This window comes from Gopherus evgoodei, unplaced genomic scaffold, assembly GCF_007399415.2.
Source record: "Gopherus evgoodei ecotype Sinaloan lineage unplaced genomic scaffold, rGopEvg1_v1.p scaffold_57_arrow_ctg1, whole genome shotgun sequence".
NCBI lineage: Eukaryota > Metazoa > Chordata > Testudines > Testudinidae > Gopherus > Gopherus evgoodei.
The window spans coordinates 1122465-1138327 of record NW_022060078.1 but is presented as its reverse complement, the minus strand read 5'-3'; the positions used below and the strand labels follow the sequence as shown (position 1 = coordinate 1138327).

The following is a 15863-nucleotide window of genomic DNA, read 5'->3' as shown; positions in this document are numbered from 1 at the left end:
GGGGCCAGCGGGGGAAAGGGAAAAGCGGAGACAGAATGTACCATCTGCGCCAGGAAAAGGGGGGGTGTCCCCCATGGCTGGATTCCTCACGGGCAGGGTGTAACCCCATGTGATCCGCCCCAGTGGGCGGGGCGTGACCTCAGTGGCCCACCCCCAATACGGGGTGTGACCCCATTGACCCTACCCCCCAAGTGGTTTAACTCCGGTGACCCTGCCCCAATGGGAGGAGCATGACTCCAGTGGCCCCGCCCCCAATTAGAAGGGGCGTTACCCCATTGGCCCCGCCCATATATAGTGATTAATCCCCAGTGGCCCCACCCACCACTGACCCTTTCCCCGACTCCTCAGTGGCCTGAGCTCCCCTGCAGCCCCCCCCCCATGGGGCTGCCTCCCACTCTCCTCCTCCTGCTCTGGCTCTGCCCTGCCCCCCAGGCCTTGGCCCCAGACCCAGGGCTGCTGGCCCAGGGCCGTGCCCGGCTGCGGGAGGCCCAGACGCTGGCCCAGCACCCGCAGCTGGGGGCCTGCTGGGCGGGGGCCCTGGGCAGGCTGGATGCAGGCTGCCAGCAGCTGGGCGAGGAGCAGCAGAGCCGCATGGCCCTGGCCTTCGCCCACTGCCACCTGCAGAGGTGACACCCGGACACCTGGGGGGTACCTGGGGCCTGGGATGCCTGGGTCCTATCCACTGGGGTGGGGGTGGGGCTGGGAGCTGGGGCACCTGGGTGCTATCCCCACTGGGGGGCTGGGTGCTATCCCCACTGGGGTAGGGGCTGGGAGCTGGGGCACCTGGGTGCTATCCCCACGGGGGTGGGGGCAGGGCTGGGAGCTGGGGCACCTGGGTGCTATCCCCATGGGGGTGGGGGCAGGGCTGGGAGCTAGGATGTCTGGGTGCTATCCCCGCTGGGGGGCTGGGAGCTGGGGCACCTGGGTGCTATCCCCGCTGGGGGGCTGGGTTCTATCCCCACTGGGGTAGGGGCTGGGAGCCAGGACACCTGGGTGCTATCCCCACTGGGGTGGGGGCTGGGAGCTGGGGCACCTGGGTGCTATCCCCACTGGGGTAGGGGCTGGGAGCCAGGACACCTGGGTGCTATTCCCACTGGGGTAGGGGCTGGGAGCTGGGGCACCTGGGTGCTATCCCCACTGGGGTGGGTGCAGGGCTGGGAGCCAGGATGCCTGGGTGCTATCCCCACTGGGGTAGGGGCTGGGAGCCGTGACACCTGGGTGCCAGCCCCAGGGATGGTGGCCAGGGGTTCCTGGCTAAGACCCCCACTGTCCCTTGGCCAGGTCGGGCCGGCCTTTCCCTCGCTGCGAGGCCGGCAGCTCCGTCCGGGCCTGCACCCAGCACATGGACCCTGTGGCCTTTGGTGTCTACACGGAGTTCTTCACCCACGCCCACAGCATCTGCTACCTCCTGCGCAGCGAGGCCTGGCAGCAGCGGGCCGAGAGCACCGTGCACAGGTGAGGGGGGTCCCCTCCAGGGGGCGCCAGCTGCCATCTGCAACTGTGGGTTGAGTCTCTAGCAGGACAGATGCTCCCCCTACCCCCGGGTCCCACCCAGACAGACCCCCGATGCTGGCAGAGATGTTGGGGGCTGAGTCCCTCGTTCCCAAAACAAAGAAGTATATTTGGTGGGAGGGGCTGTTGGGGGGGCAGATGGGGGAGGGGCTCCATGTGGGCGGGAGACCTGTGGGGCTGTGATGGGGTAGGTGGCTGCATGGAGTATGGATACAGAGCCTTTCCCTAAATCTTTTCAACCAGATTTGGATGGGAAGGGGTTGTGTGGGGGAGCATCCATGGAGCAGGGGCTTCACGTGTAGTGGGGCCTGGCCTGCATGTTTTTGGGGCTGGAGGGGGGCCGCTGTCCAGCCCAGGCCTGCGGACTGAGGAGTTAATGTGTCTAGGGTCTACACGAGGGCCCAGGCCCTGGCTCTGGGAGTCAAGTGATTGCACCAGAATCTCAGATCTTGGGCAGAAAACACCAGGTACATTTCTAGCCCTCATGGTCGGCCCTGCCAAGAGCCTAAGCCCATCACTCACCGAGGTGCGACTTGAGGCTGCCTGAGTCTGCAGAGAGCCTGAGCCCATTGCTCACAGACGGGGAGCTAATGGGCAGTGCTGCCTGTGTGGCTAAGTAACACACTGCCTGGGTTGGGGGCATGTGGCAGGATCAAGGCCCCACTATGGTGCTGACACCCCTGCCCCCAGGCTGGTAGCCAGTTCGGAGGGCGTAGCCGAGCGGCTGGAGGAGACCAACCAGCTGGCGGAGCAGGCAGCGCGGGTGCAGGAGGCCACCCTGCGATCCCAGGAAGAGATCCTCCACCATGGGGAGCTGCTGAGACAGACACTGCAGGACTCCTCCAGGGGTAATCCCAGCCCCTGGGAGCCAGGCCCAGGATGCCTGGGTTCTCTCCTTGGCTCTGGGAGGGGAGGGGTCTGGTGGGTTAGAGCAGGGGGGGCTGGGAGCCAGGACTCCTGGGTTCTCTCCCCAGATCGGGGAGGGAAGGGGACGGGTCAGGTGGGTTAGAGCAGGGGGGGCTGGGAGCCAGGACTCCTGGGTTCTCTGCTGGCTCGGGGAGGGGAGGGGTCAGGTGTGTTAGAGCAGGGGAGGCTGGGAGCCAGGACTCCTGGGTTTTCTCCCCAGATCTGGGAGGGGAGGGGTCAGGTGGGTTAGAGCAGGGGGAGCAGGGAGCCAGGACTCCTGGGTTCTCTGCTGACTCTGGGAGGAGTGTGGGGGTTGGTCTGTTAGAGCTGGGGGTGCTGCGGGCCAGGACTCCTGGGTTATCTCCCCAGATCTGGGAGGGGAGGGGTCAGGTGGGTTAGAGCAGGGGGAGCAGGGAGCCAGGACTCCTGGGTTCTCTGCTGGCTCTGGGAAGCACCACTGCTGACAGCCCCTGGCTCCCTGCAGGCGTCCAGGAGGCTTTTCAGGACATGCAGGAGGCGGCCGGCCGGCAACGCCTGGCCTTTGCCGAGATCATGAACCGCCTCAGCTTCCTGCACTGCTTCCTGGTGGGGGAGTCCCAAGCCCTGGGCTCCTTCCTCTACCACCTGCTGACCGGCAGCACCGCCCTCCTGCTCACCTGCAGCCAGCGCACCGCCGGGGCCAGGTAGGGGCAGGAAATGGGACATGGGGCCTATCCCCTCCAGGGGGTGTCAGCTCCCATCTGGCCCAGGGCAGGGACTGGCTCGGGGGGCAGGGAATGGGGCAGGAGCCTGTCCCCTCTGGGGGGCGCTGGCTCCCATCCAGCCCCAGGACTGGGACCAGTTGGCTCGGGGGGGGCGGGGAATGGGGCAGGGGCCTGTTCCCTCTTGTGATCCCCTTTCTCTTCTGCCCGAGGTTGATCCTGCTGGGCCTGGTTGGGGGCAACGTCTACCTGGAGCGTGTGGTCAGTGGACTCGTCTTGGAGAACACTGAGGCCGGCTCCGACCCAACGGTACCGGCCAGCACCCCCCCCCAACACTCCCTGCTGGGGTGACCCCTCCTTCAGAACTCGCCCCCGCCCCGGGGCTCAGCAGTCACTGGGTCTCCAGACAGGCTGGGGAGATTGGATTCCTGCTCCTTGGGGATCTGCCATCCCAGCTCTGGTGGTGGGACATGGGCAGGGCTGGAAGCCAGGACACCTGGGTTCTCTCCCCGGATCTGGCAGGGGCTTAGGGTCAGGCGGGGTGGATTGCAGGGGGAGCTAGGACACCTGGGTTCTCTCCCCGGATCTGGCAGGGGCTTAGGGTCAGGCGGGGTGGATTGCAGGGGGAGCTAGGACACCTGGGTTCTCTCCCCGGATCTGGCAGGGGAGTGGGGGTCAGGCGGGGTGGATTGCAGGGGGAGCTAGGACACCTGGGTTCTCTCCCCGGATCTGGCAGGGGCTTAGGGTCAGGCGGGGTGGATTGCAGGGGGAGCTAGGACACCTGGGTTCTCTCCCCGGATCTGGCAGGGGCTTAGGGTCAGGCGGGGTGGATTGCAGGGGGAGCTAGGACACCTGGGTTCTCTCCCCGGATCTGGCAGGGGAGTGGGGGTCAGGCGGGGTGGATTGGGTGGGGGGTAGGGGAGCAGGACGCCTGGGTTCCCTCCCTGGATCTGGCAGGGGAGTAGGCTCTGGCGGATTAGAGTGGGGAAGCCCTGGCAGTGGTGCTGGGAACCCGGATGCCGGGGTTCTCTGGGCAGACAGCGGGGGTCCTCACTCTGACAGGTTCCCCCTCTCCCAGGAGGCCCTTGCCAGCTGGGTGGGGCTATGCCGCAGGCTGTGTGCCGGCGCTGGGCTGGCCGTCCTGGCCTACTGCGTCCTCACCTACCGTGACATGGCCCAGCAGAGCCGGGAAGTGCTGCAGGGGCTGCAGGAGACCCAGGCCCAGATGCAGCACATCCTGCAGGAGACAGGTATGTGGGTGGGGCTAGGGAAGGGGCAGAGAAGGGGGGGAGTCCATGTGTGAATGCAAGGGGCAGAGGGCATGATGATGTGGGCGGGGCTAAGGCTCAGTGGGCGGGGCTAGGGAAGAGGGCGGGACATGGCTGTATGGGTGGGGCTAGGGAGGGGTGTGGCCTGGGCTAACCACTCCCCCACCTCCTGCAGAGCGCCTGCTGGCCCAGCGGGGTCCAGACCCCAGCCAGGGCAGTGCCAGCTTTGCCGACTCAGGCTTCCCGGAGCCCCTCTCCCAGCTGGAACAAGGAGCTCTCTGGGGTGAGCGACCCATGGCACTGGGGGGGCTCTGTGGGTGGGGCTGGGAGCCACAACTCCTGGGCGCTCTTTCTGGCTCTGGGAGGGGAGTGGGGGCTGGGAGCCAGGACTCCTGGGTTCTCTCCCCGGCTCTGGGAGGGGAGTGGGGGCTGGTGGGTTAGAGAAGGGGGGCTGGGAGCCAGGACTCCTGGGTTCTCTTCCCGGCTCTGGGAGGGGAGTGGGGGCTGGGAGCCAGGACTCCTGGGCGAGTCAGGGCTGGTGGGTTAGAGCAGGGGGGCTGGGAGCCAGGACTCCTGGGTTCTCTCCCTGGCTCTGGGAGGGGAGTGGGGGCTGGTGGTTAGAGCAGGGGGGCTGGCAGCCAGGACTCCTGGGTTCTCTACCCGGCTCTGGGAAGGGAGTGGCAAGTGGGTCTGTGTGGTGCCTTGCGCCCTGGGGTCCCCCTAACCCAAACCTGTCTGTTGTGGGGCCAGTGGACGAGCTCAGCACCAGCAGCCCCAGGAGCCGGAGCCGCTCCCCAGCCCGCCAGCGCGCCCGGCCGCAGAGACGCCCCAGCCGACGGGACTCAGAGACACACAGTGTTCCTGTGCCGCTGGACGGGGTGAGTGTGAGTCAGCAGGGTGCTACTTACACCCCTATTTGCCCCCCGTCCCCCGCAGGGTCTGTACCCCAGCTTCACAGACACCCCCTTGAGTCCTGGCTCCCCTGCTCTAACCACCAGCCCCCACTCCCCTCCCAGAGCTGGGGAGAGAACCCAGGAGTCCTGTCCCCCTGCTTTGACTAGCCTGAACCTCTTTCCCCCCAGCTGTGCTGCTATGATCTCCGGCGCCGGCCGTCCCTGCGAGACCTCCCCCAAACACCAGCCGCAGTGAAGGGGCCCCTGAGCCGCACCCGAAGGGGAAGAGCTCAGTCGCTGGCGGCAGGTGCCATCCTGCTGAGCCCCACCTGGGATCGGATTCCTACTGCGTGAATGTCACCCCGAGCCAGGACGCCTGGGTTCTCTGCCTGACTCTGGGAGCGGAATGGGGGCTAGTGGTCAGAGCAGGGGGCTGGGAGCCAGGACTCCTGGGTTCTCTCCCCCAGCCTGCATGGGTCCGAGTGAGACACAGGGCAAGGGGAGGCTGTGTGTGATGTTTTATTGGAGATGGGCCACGCCATGGCTTTTAGCTGGTAATAAAAGGAGCCTGACTTTTCCGTAGCAGCAGTTCTGGTCACGTCTCCATGGGCCGGCCCCCACCGGCCAGCAGAGGGGATCGAGCCAGAAGGAGCTGGATTGCACAGCTCATGGGGGGGCCGTTGTGCCTAGTCGCCAGCCGTGCCGAAGTTCATGGCGGCCGTCAGCGTGGCGGAGAGTTTGCTGGCGATTTTCTCTGTGGGAAGAAAGAAACCAACTGCAGTGAGAATCCCACCCCCCTTGGTGAGACCCACATGTCCCGGCCAGCAGAGCGCGATCACAAGGAGGGAGCAGGACGCTGCCCTGCCATGAAACCTACCTCCACACAGCCTGCCAGGGTGGGAGGGGAAACTGAGTCACAGACAGTAGAGCTGGGGATGGAACCCAGGTGTCCTGATTGACAGTTCACTAGCCCTAGCTAAGGGACAACATAGCTCAGTTCACAGGACTCCTGGGTTCTCCCCTCGGCTCTGGGAGGGGAGTGGGGGCTGGGTGCCAGGACTCCTGAGTTCTCTTCCCTGCTCTGCCTTGGACCTTGGCCAAGTCCCCTCTCTGTGCCTCAGTTTCTCCTCTACCATTAATTTCTAGGCTGAGCTCTTTGGGCAGGACCATATCTTATCACTTGGTCCACACGGCTGCTTTCCGCAGATGCCACCACGACGAATCCCTAAGCACCGCTCTGCCAACCTGCTCTTTTCTGCTGCTGCTTCCGCCGCCTGCTAGCTGCCCGCAGCCCCTGCCCTTGGTGCAGGGGGTCTAGGGCTGAGATCTCCTCCAGGCTGGGGGCTCTGGGAACAGGTTTCTCCACGGCAGCAGCTGCTTTGTTCTTAGCCTTCAGTTCCACCGTCACGCTGTCGAGCTGTAGGGAGAGAGGAGAATAAGGCATGAGAGGATGGGCTGCCACGGGCACAGGCCTGGAACTGGGCCGCTGCCTCCAAAATCTCAGCTTTCAGATCAAAAGAAAATGACGTTTCTAGCTCAAGTGGCTGGGGAGAAAATGGCTGGAATGGGATCACTGCTTGCCTGAGTCTGCAGAGAGCCTGAGCTCCACCCTCAGAAAGGGTGGGGCTTATTATGCAAAGCAGCTATGAGGAGGCAGGACTTTGAAGCTTCAGCCTCAGAAGGATAATTTTGGGATGCCTCTGTGGGAGGAGCTTGTTGTGTAGGGGGTGGGACTTAAGGGCCATGCTTCTCCCCCCTCCTCCATACCTCCAGATCTCTGTCTTCGTCCATGGCTGTTTCTTCCTCTCCTGCTGTCTCCTCTTCTTCCATCTCTGCCTCTGCCCCTGCCCCGCTGGTGAGGCCGGCGGGGGCAAGGCCGATGCCCACAGGAACAGACGTGAGGTCTGGGCGGGGAGCGGATACAGAGAGGGCACCGTAAGTGGATGCTCTGATCCCATCCACCCTCAAGGGGGAGAAAGTGGTACTCCCCCACAAAGGCCACATAGCACGGCTGGGAGCCAGGACTCCTGGGTTCTTTCTCTGGCTGGGGGAGGAGAAGGGGAGGTTGGTGGGTTAGAGCAGGGGGTGGGGCTGGGAACCAGGACTCCTGGGTTCTCTCCTGGCTCTGGGAGGGGGGCGTAGCGGGTTACCAGCCAAAGCCTCCTGGTTGCCTTGCTCCAGTGCCTCGAAGTCGAAGGCCTTGCCCATCTCCGTGACAATCTCAGCGCTGATATGGGTGGGCAGCATGTGGGTCTCGGGGGGGTGTGTGAAATAGCTGATCTTCCCGCTGGGGGGAGAAAAAACTAGGGCACTTAAAGGGTCCAATTCCTCACCCCATCAGCCTGCCCTAGTGCCAGATTAGGGCTGGTGCCCCCCCCATGAAACCTGCCCCCTTTCTGTGGCACTCCCCCTCCACCTCCAACAAACCCCCCCCCTTTCTGCCCCATCCCCACCCACCTCATCCAGTCGCTCAGCACAGCTTTGGCCGCCTTCTCGTGATCGGGCACGCCTCCTTTCCTCAGTTTCCCCTTTCTCCGGGCGAGGTGTGCTAGGAACTCCATGACATCCTGGTAAGCCGGCACACCGTAATACTGCATGATCTGGGGTGGGGAGCAGCCAGACACGCCCATCAAACCGCTCCCTGTTCCCCTCAACCTTCCCTCTCCTCTTCCCCATCCAACCACAGTCGCATCTCCCCCTCTGCCTTCCCAGGGGCCACCCCCACGCTGCGGCTCCCACCCGGCCATTGCTGGAGCCTTCTGCAGTCACAGACCTGACGGCTGCTGCTCAACTGGAGCTGGCTCAGAGAAGAGCCCTGAGGAAAACTCGAGGGTTAGAAAACCGGCCCAGGAGTGAGATGCACAAGGGGCTCGGGCTATTTTGCGTCAGACAGACGGTTGAGGGGGGACTTGACCCTGGTCTGTAGGAACCCACGTGGGGCACAAGAGCTAAGAACGAGCTGGTCAATCTGGCCTAACACGATCCACAGGCGGGAAAGTGAAACTGGACGAATTCAGTCCGGAAACGAGGGGCCAAATCTCAACAGGAACCACTTCCAAGCAGGGTGGTGGGTTCTCAGTCACGCTGAGGGGTTCTCCGAGGAGCTCTGCTCCAGGAATTACTCTGGGGAGGTTTTCTGGGCTGTGTTAGGTGGGGTGGGGGTCAGTGATGTCTATGAACCTGACAGTCTCACGCTGAGCCCTCCCTCCGGAGACTCTTCATCGTTTCATTTTGCTGGCTAGCGTTGAAGGGCTGCAGCGTGAACATGATCATTTCTAAAAGGGAAACCTCAGTAACTGGGTTTGGCAGACTGCATGAAACACAGATGAGCCCGGGAAACATTCTGATCTCGTCTAATCGACCTCCTTAGTCAGAAAATGGCAGCAGGCTGCCCAGTCCAAATCTCTTCCGGGGACAGGAAGGTCCACCCACTGGGAAGTTGGTGCTAGTGTCTTTCCTGGGACAAGGCAGAGGGGCTGGGGTTTGAGTCTCAAGCATCTGGGTTGAGAACGGGCTGGAATCTACACCCAAGAAGGGAAGAGCTGGAGCAGGCGATGGAGGAGCCGAGGACCGAGGGAAGAGCTTGCACTGACCAAGGGAAGACCCAGTGGCCAATGGAAGAGCCAACAACCTGGCCATTAACACTCAACTGACCACGTGAGGAGGGAACAGACCCACAAGGACAAGGGGGAGACAGAGGCAGCGACCTCAACTCTCCCCATATGGCCTCTGACACCGACTTGCGGCCTCTCCACCTGCTCCAGGGGAAGAATCAATTCTCCTTGGTCTTCAAAGACCAGGGCTGCTTCTCCTCATTGCTCCAGAAGGAGCTGGCAGGCGGGGATGATGGAGGGGCTGGGAGACCCATATTTGCTGTGGCAGCCCTGGACGGCCCCCCCCTGCTCCCAGGACCCTCAAGGCTGGAGCAACTTGGGGCCCGGGGCCAGTGAGTTCAGATCTGAGGCGTCTCAGGGCCCGTCTCCTGGTTGACGGGATTGGCCCCACTGGCCGTGGCGTCGCCCCCCTGAGCGCTCCCCCAGCTGCTGCCCCCCTCCCCTACCTGCTCCTGGGAGCATCGTCTCAGGATGGCGTCCACGGGCGTCACCGGCTCGGCCACCTGCTCCACTTTGAGGCAGCTGCGCAGCACCAGGGCGGCGTCCGAGGCCGCGGCTGCCAGGACCAGGCCGGGGCAGTCCAGGAGCTTGACGTGCCGGTCCAGCTGCACCTCTTGCAGGCACCTGCGGGGCAGAAAGGGGCATCAGCCGAGGAGCAGGGCAGCCCGCGGGGGCCCAGACCCCCCCCGCTGTGGGGCAGGAGGGCTTACTTGGTGACGCCGGGCGTAGCCCCCACGCTACAGGCCCGGCTCCGCTTCAGGCTGTTAATCAGGCTGCTTTTGCCAACGTTGGGGAAGCCTGGAACAAGAGCACGGGGGACGCGAGTCAGAGAGAGAACCCAGGCGTCCGGGCTCCCAGCCCACTCCCCATTCGAACCACTGGGCCCTCCACCCCTCCCAGAGCCGGGCAGAGAACCCAGGCGTCCGGGCTCCCAGCCCACTCCCCATTCGAACCACTGGGCCCTCCACCCCTCCCAGAGCTGGGCAGAGAACCCAGGCGTCCGGGCTCCTAACCCACTCCCCATTCGAACCACTGGGCCCTCCACCCCTCCCAGAGCCAGGCAGAGAACCCAGGCGTCGGGGCTCCCAGTCTGCCCCCCCATTCGAACCACTGGGCTCTCCACCCCTCCCAGAGCTGGGCAGAGAACCCAGGCGTCCGGGCTCCTAACCCACTCCCCATTCGAACCACTGGGCCCTCCACCCCTCCCAGAGCCAGGCAGAGAACCCAGGCGTCCGGGCTCCCAGCCTGCCCCCCCATTCGAACCACTGGGCTCTCCACCCCTCCCAGAGCCGGGCAGAGAACCCAGGCGTCCGGGCTCCCAGCCCATTCCCCATTCTAACCACTGGACCCTCCACCCCTCCCAGAGGTGGGTAGAGAACCCAGGCGTCCAGGCTCCCAGCCTGCCCCCCATTCGAACCACTAGATCCTCCACCTCTCCCAGAGTTGGGCAGAGAACCCAGGTGTCCGGGCTCCCAGCCTGCCCCCATCTCTAACTCCTAGACCCTCCTCCCCTCCCAGATCTGGGCAGAGAACCCAGGCGTCCAGGCCCCCCTCTCTCACCCACGACCCCCACGCTGATGGCCATCTTGAGGTCCTGGCTGCGGCTGTAGTTGGCCAGCACTTTCAGCAGGCAGTCGGCCCCCACGCAGGCCCCGCTGGCCAGCAGCTCGCAGGAGGCCCTGGCCACGGGCACCTTGCTCTGTTGCTGTGGCGGGAGAGCAGTGGGCAGATCAGGACAGGGCTCATACAGCACTACTGCCCGATCCCCCGGCCCTGCTCCCCTCCCAGAGCCGCAGCCCCTTACCCTCTAACCACTACATCCCCTCCCCTCCCACAGCCAGGGAGAGAACCCAGGAGTCCTGGCTCCCAGCCCCCAAGCCCCTAGACCCCACTCCCCTCCCAGAGCCGGGGAGAGAACCCAGGAGTCCTGGCTCCCAGCCCCTAGACCCCACTCCCCTCCCAGAGCCGGGGAGAGAACCCAGGAGTCCTGGCTCCCAACCCCTAGACCCCACTCCCCTCCCAGAGCCGGGGAGAGAACCCAGGAGTCCTGGCTCCCAACCCCTAGACCCCACTCCCCTCCCAGAGCCGGGGAGAGAACCCAGGAGTCCTGGCTCCCAGCCCCTAGACCCCACTCCCCTCCCAGAGCCGGGGAGAGAACCCAGGAGTCCTGGCTCCCAACCCCTAGACCCCACTCCCCTCCCAGAGCCGGGGAGAGAACCCAGGAGTCCTGGCTCCCAGCGCCTGTGCTCTAACCACTAGGCCCCCTTCCCCTCCCAGAAACCAAGTTTGGGGAACGGTCCCAGGCCCCATTTCCCCCTCACCAGGTGCTGGCTTTGCTGCTGGGTGGAGGCTTTGAAGGCCACAGTGGGGAGTTCGTTCCTCAGGTACTTCAGCCACCCGGCCACCACCTCCTTGGGGACCAGGTCTGGGGTGTGTGGGAGGAGCACAAAGGGTTAACTCGGCTTTTCCTGCTTCCCTCCTCAAGCCCAGCTCACACCCCCAGTGAGGGAAACTGAGGCACCAGAGCACTTGCCCAAGAGAAGGCCAAGCCGGGAGAGAACCCAGGAGTCCTGGCTCTCACCACTAGCCCCTATTCCCCTCCCACAGCTAAAGATAGAACCCAGGAGGCCTGGGGCCCAGCCCTCCCCTGCTCTAACCACCGGACCCCACCCCAGAGCCGGGGGGAGAGCCCAGGCATCCAGCTTCCCCTGCCACACACCCACCGATTTTATTTAACACCAACACCAGTTTCTTATTGCCCCCAGCCTGCAGCACGGCCTCTTCCACCTGGGGGCAGCGACAGCCCTGGGGGTCTCGGGCATCCAGCACCTCAAGGACCACGTCAGCCGCCTGGATCACCTGCAGGGAGCAGGGGAGGGGGTGAGTGGGGTGTCCCCTCCGCGGCCCGGCCCCACTGCGGTCTCTCCTCCATGTGGCTCATACCGACCTTCCTGAACTCCCGGTAGTACGCCCTGCGGGACGCCTCCTTCTCCAGCCGCGGGTGCCCCTGCAGCTGCTGCAGCCCGGCCTCCTGCGGAGAGAGGGGATGAAACAGTGGGGGTGGGGAGAACCCAGGAGTCCTGGGTCCCAGCCCCCCTGCTCTAACCACCAGACCCCGCTCCCCTCCCAGAGCCAGCAGAGAACCCAGGAGTCCTGGCTCCCAGCCCCCTGCTCTCACCACCAGACCCCGCTCCCCTCCCAGAGCCAGGAGAGAACCCAGGAGTCCTGGCTCCCAGCCCCCTGCTCTCACCACCAGCCCCCACTCCCCTCCCAGAGCCAGGAGAGAACCCAGGAGTCCTGGCTCCCAGCCCCCCTGCTCTAACCACCAGACCCTGCTCCCCTCCCAGAGCCAGGAGAGAACCCAGGAGTCCGGCAGGGGGAGGGAGCAGTGGGAGGCCGGGCTGGGGGCTGATGGGCCCTGTTACCTTCTGCTCGAAATCCCGCTGCTTGCGGAGGGCGTCCTGCTGCAGGGACTCCAGGCTGCGGCGCTGGCTGGTCTCCTTGAGCCGGGCCTCCTCCTGCCGCGCCCTCAGTTCCGCCACCTGGGGACACAGCCAAACTTCAGCCCCCCAGTGCTGGGAGAGAACCCAGGCATCCGGGCTCCCAACCCTCCCACCTGCTCCACCCAATAGACCCCACCCCCCTCCCAGAGATGGGGAGAGAACCCAGGAGTCCAGGCTCCCGCCCCCCACTCTAACTCAGTAGGCCCCACCCCCCTCCCAGAGATGGGGAGAGAACCCAGGCATCCGAGCTCCCAACCCTCCCACCTGCTCCACCCAATAGACCCCACCCTCCTCCCAGAGCCGGGGAGAGAACCCAGGAGTCCGGGCTCCCGCCCCCCACCCTAACCCTGTAGGCCCCACCCCCCTCCCAGAGATGGGGAGAGAACCCAGGCATCCGGGCTCCTCCCCATCCCCCACTCCTACCCTTTTCTGCTTTAATTCAGCTTCCTTCTTTGCATATTCCTTGAAACCCAACAGCTGAGGCACTCCTGGGTCCTTTTTCCCATGAGCCTTTGCTTCCTTCCTCTAGGTAAAAGGAAGATCTTGTTACTAATCACACAACAAGCAGCAATTTGCCCCCCATGTCCTCTCCACAGGGAGAGAACCCAGGAGTCCTGGCTCCCAGCCCCCCTGCTCAACCACCAGCCCCCACTCCCCTCCCAGAGCCGGGGAGAGAACCCAGGAGTCCTGGCTCCCAGCCCCCCTGCTCAACCACCAGCCCCCACTCCCCTCCCAGAGCCAGGGAGAGAACCCAGGAGTCCTGGCTCCCAGCCCCCCTGCTCAACCACCAGCCCCACTCCCCTCCCAGAGCCAGGAGAGAACCCAGGAGTCCTGGCTCCCAGCCCCCCTGCTCAACCACCAGCCCCACTCCCCTCCCAGAGCCAGGAGAGAACCCAGGAGTCCTGGCTCCCAGCCCCCCCTGCTCTAACTCACCAGCCCCCACTCCCCTCCCAGACTTGGGGAGATGCAGGCATCCTGGGGCTCACCTTGCGTGGGTGTTTCTTCACAGCTGTTGTGCGTTCTGTGGAGAAGGGGACAGAGTTAAGGGGATATTACAATTTGGGGGGCTGGAGGCTGCTCCAGGTCGGAAGTGGGGCTAGTCGCCCGTGTTGGGACTTACTGGGCCGGGTCATGGTTTGACAGCGGGTTGCAGGGTCGTCTCCACTGAGCAGCACCTGGGAAGAAATTATTGTTTAGACGGGGCTGGAGAGCAGCTCTGGGAGGGGATTGGGGGCTGGTGGTTAGAGCAGGAGGGGCTGGGAGCCAGGACTCCTGGGTTCTCCCCCGGCTCTGGGAGGGGAGTGGGGGCTGGTGGTTAGAGCAGGGGGGCTGGGAGCCAGGACTCCTGGGTTCTCTCCCGGCTCTGGGAGGGGAGTGGGGGCTGGTGGTTAGAGCAGGGGGGCTGGGAGCCAGGACTCCTGGGTTCTCTCCCGGCTCTGGGAGGGGAGTGGGGGCTGGTGGTTGGAGGGGGAGGGGCTGGGAGCCAGGACTCCTGGGTTCTCTCCCGGCTCTGGGAGGGGAGTGGGGGCTGGTGGTTAGAGCAGGGGGGGGCTGGGAGCCAGGACTCCTGGGTTCTCCCCCCAGCTCTGGGAGGGCAGTGGGGGCTGGTGGTTAGAGCAGAGGGGCTGGGAGCCAGGACTCCTGGGTTCTCTCCCGGCTCTGGGAGGGGAGTGGGGGCTGGTGGTTGGAGGGGGAGGGGCTGGGAGCCAGGACTCCTGGGTTCTCTCCTAGCTCTGTGACCTCAGGATCAACCACACAACGATCTCTATAGGGTGCGGCATTGAGAAGAGAAGGGGGGGGGGGATTTAATGAAATCCCAGACACAGGGGCAGATCCTGCCCCTCCCCCTCTCTGCATGCCTCCAGCCCCCTCTGCACCCCCAGAGATCCCCCATTTCCTTCCCCACCCCCCGATCCAGCCCTCTCTACACCCCCGAGATCCCCCCTCCCGCTCTGCACCCCCTTCCCGAGATCCTGCCCCTCTCTGCATGCCCCCCACCCCCCCGAGATCCTGCCCCCCCTCGCCTCCTTTCCCAGCTGTCGCAGTTTCACTTCCAGGGCAGCAGCTGGAACCCACGTGGCGCGTTCACGACCCAGGGACGCTTCCCGGCTCCCGCCTCGAGCGCGCGCGCGGTGGGCGGGGCCTCGTGCACGCGCCCCCCACCCCCACCTCCGCCCCGTTGTTGCTGCGCTTTGCACAACGTGGCCGCGATTTCCGGCCGCGGAGGCGGGAGGCGCCCGGCGGTTCGAAGCGGGGGGGCCCGGGGGGGTTGTGACAATTGCACGGGATGAAATGGTGCAAATCTGGACCTGGGCTTGCAGCCGGCGCATGGCCTGAAGCCCCCCGGGGGGTACGTGTGACCCCCCCCGGGGGATCCCTACAACCCCACGGGGGGATCCATGCAACCCCGCAGTGGGGGCAGTGCAACCCTGCGGCAGGATCTGTGCAACCCCACAGGGGGATCCCTGCAACCCCACAGGGGGATCCATGCGACTCATGCAACCCCACAGCGGAATCCATGCAACCCCGCAACAGGATCTCTGCAACCCCTGCAACCCTGCAGTGGGGTCAGTACAACCCCACGGTGGGGCCCCTGCAACCCTGCAGCGGGATCTCTGCAACCCCTGCAACCCTGCAGCGGGATCCATGCAACCCCATGCACACCCTTGGTGGGATATGTGCAACACCTGCTAACCCACAGTGGTCTCCGTGCAACCCTGCAGAGGGAGCCCTGCAACCCCATGGGGGGATCTGTGCATCCCCTGCAACCCCGCAGCAGGGGCCATGCAACCCCTGCAAACCTGTGGCGCGGGCCGTTCGCCTCCTGCAAACCTGCAGCAGGGGGTGCAACCTCTGCAAACCCACATGCCTCCAAGGCCATCGGGGTCCCTCTCTGGGCCTTGCAGAGGCCCCATTGCCTGCAAACCTGCGTGTGTGCAGGGCCAGGTGCAGCAGGCAGGGTGACGAGCACCAAGAGGTGGTGGAGAGCTGGGTACCTGCATTGGTTGCACACGTGCCCTGGGTTCCCAGACTTTGCTCGGAGGAAATAAATCTCCAGTGTTGCAAATCAGCCGGAGGCCCTGTGGGGCCGTTCCTCCCAGAAATAAAGATCCCAGCTTGCAAAATGTGCAAGATGCAACTCTCTAGACCCCATAGCCAGGGAGAGAACCCAGGAGTCCTGGCTCCCAGCCCTCGCTGCTCTAACCCACCGACCCCCACTCCCCTCCCAGAGCCAGGGAGAGAACCCAGGAGTCCTGGCTCCCAGCCCCCGCTGCTCTAACCCACCGGCCCCCACTCCCCTCCCAGAGCCAGGGAGAGAACCCAGGAGTCCTGGCTCCCATCCCCCCAGCAGGCTTTTGAGTTGGCCCCTTGCAGCATTCTGTGTGGCTGTTCCCAGCCGCTGCGCCCCAGAGGTAGCCGGGGGAGCTGTCCTGCCACAGCCACCCGTGGATAAACAGCAGATCCT

At 64.8% G+C, this 15863-nt stretch overlaps 2 protein-coding genes across 8 annotated transcripts; one reads left to right on the top strand and one right to left on the bottom strand.

The window, feature by feature from the left end:
- Nucleotides 1-293: 293 nt before the first annotated feature.
- On the top strand, nt 294-5862 carry LOC115643356. 4 transcript variants are annotated; one of them, XM_030547295.1, is made up of 9 exons: nt 320-626; nt 1282-1455; nt 2203-2360; nt 2903-3101; nt 3332-3428; nt 4198-4369; nt 4563-4670; nt 5138-5265; nt 5470-5862. In XM_030547295.1, the coding sequence occupies exons 1-9, from the start codon at nt 379-381 to the stop codon at nt 5632-5634; spliced, it is 1449 nt and encodes a 482-aa protein (XP_030403155.1). In that variant the 5' UTR covers nt 320-378; the 3' UTR covers nt 5635-5862. The 4 variants fall into 4 exon arrangements, with proteins under 4 accessions (XP_030403157.1, XP_030403156.1, XP_030403155.1 ...); XM_030547297.1 differs by lacking the exon at nt 3332-3428 and having other exon boundaries at nt 294-626; nt 5470-5622; XM_030547296.1 differs by lacking the exon at nt 4563-4670 and having other exon boundaries at nt 319-626.
- Nucleotides 5785-14530, bottom strand: GNL3L (G protein nucleolar 3 like). 4 transcript variants are annotated; one of them, XM_030547292.1, is made up of 16 exons: nt 14449-14530; nt 13518-13572; nt 13384-13418; nt 12821-12922; nt 12320-12436; nt 11842-11925; nt 11618-11753; nt 11216-11319; nt 10455-10599; nt 9605-9692; nt 9341-9518; nt 7738-7880; nt 7431-7567; nt 7048-7184; nt 6526-6697; nt 5785-6034 (listed from the first exon to the last, which is right to left on the bottom strand). In XM_030547292.1, the coding sequence occupies exons 2-16, from the start codon at nt 13528-13530 to the stop codon at nt 5967-5969; spliced, it is 1659 nt and encodes a 552-aa protein (XP_030403152.1). In that variant the 5' UTR covers nt 13531-13572; nt 14449-14530; the 3' UTR covers nt 5785-5966. The 4 variants fall into 4 exon arrangements, with proteins under 4 accessions (XP_030403152.1, XP_030403150.1, XP_030403151.1 ...); XM_030547290.1 differs by having other exon boundaries at nt 14422-14500; XM_030547291.1 differs by having other exon boundaries at nt 14474-14492.
- Nucleotides 14531-15863: the final 1333 nt, after the last annotated feature.

What these genes read in the sequence shown, in the direction of transcription:
- LOC115643356 (XM_030547295.1), top strand. Translation starts at nt 379, where the DNA reads ATGGGGCTGCCTCCCACTCTCCTCCTCCTGCTCTGGCTCTGCCCTGCC. An exon ending in GCCCACTGCCACCTGCAGAG is followed by an intron (nt 627 to 1,281) that starts GTGACACCCGGA and finishes TCCCTTGGCCAG; the next exon opens with GTCGGGCCGGCCTTTCCCTC. An exon ending in TTCCTGTGCCGCTGGACGGG is followed by an intron (nt 5,266 to 5,469) that starts GTGAGTGTGAGT and finishes CTTTCCCCCCAG; the next exon opens with CTGTGCTGCTATGATCTCCG.
- GNL3L (XM_030547292.1), bottom strand. An exon ending in AGCAGCAAAGCCAGCACCTG is followed by an intron (nt 10,600 to 11,215) that starts GTGAGGGGGAAA and finishes CTCCCGCCACAG; the next exon opens with CAACAGAGCAAGGTGCCCGT. An exon ending in GCAGCAGCAGAAAAGAGCAG is followed by an intron (nt 6,035 to 6,525) that starts GTTGGCAGAGCG and finishes TTCTTCCCACAG; the next exon opens with AGAAAATCGCCAGCAAACTC.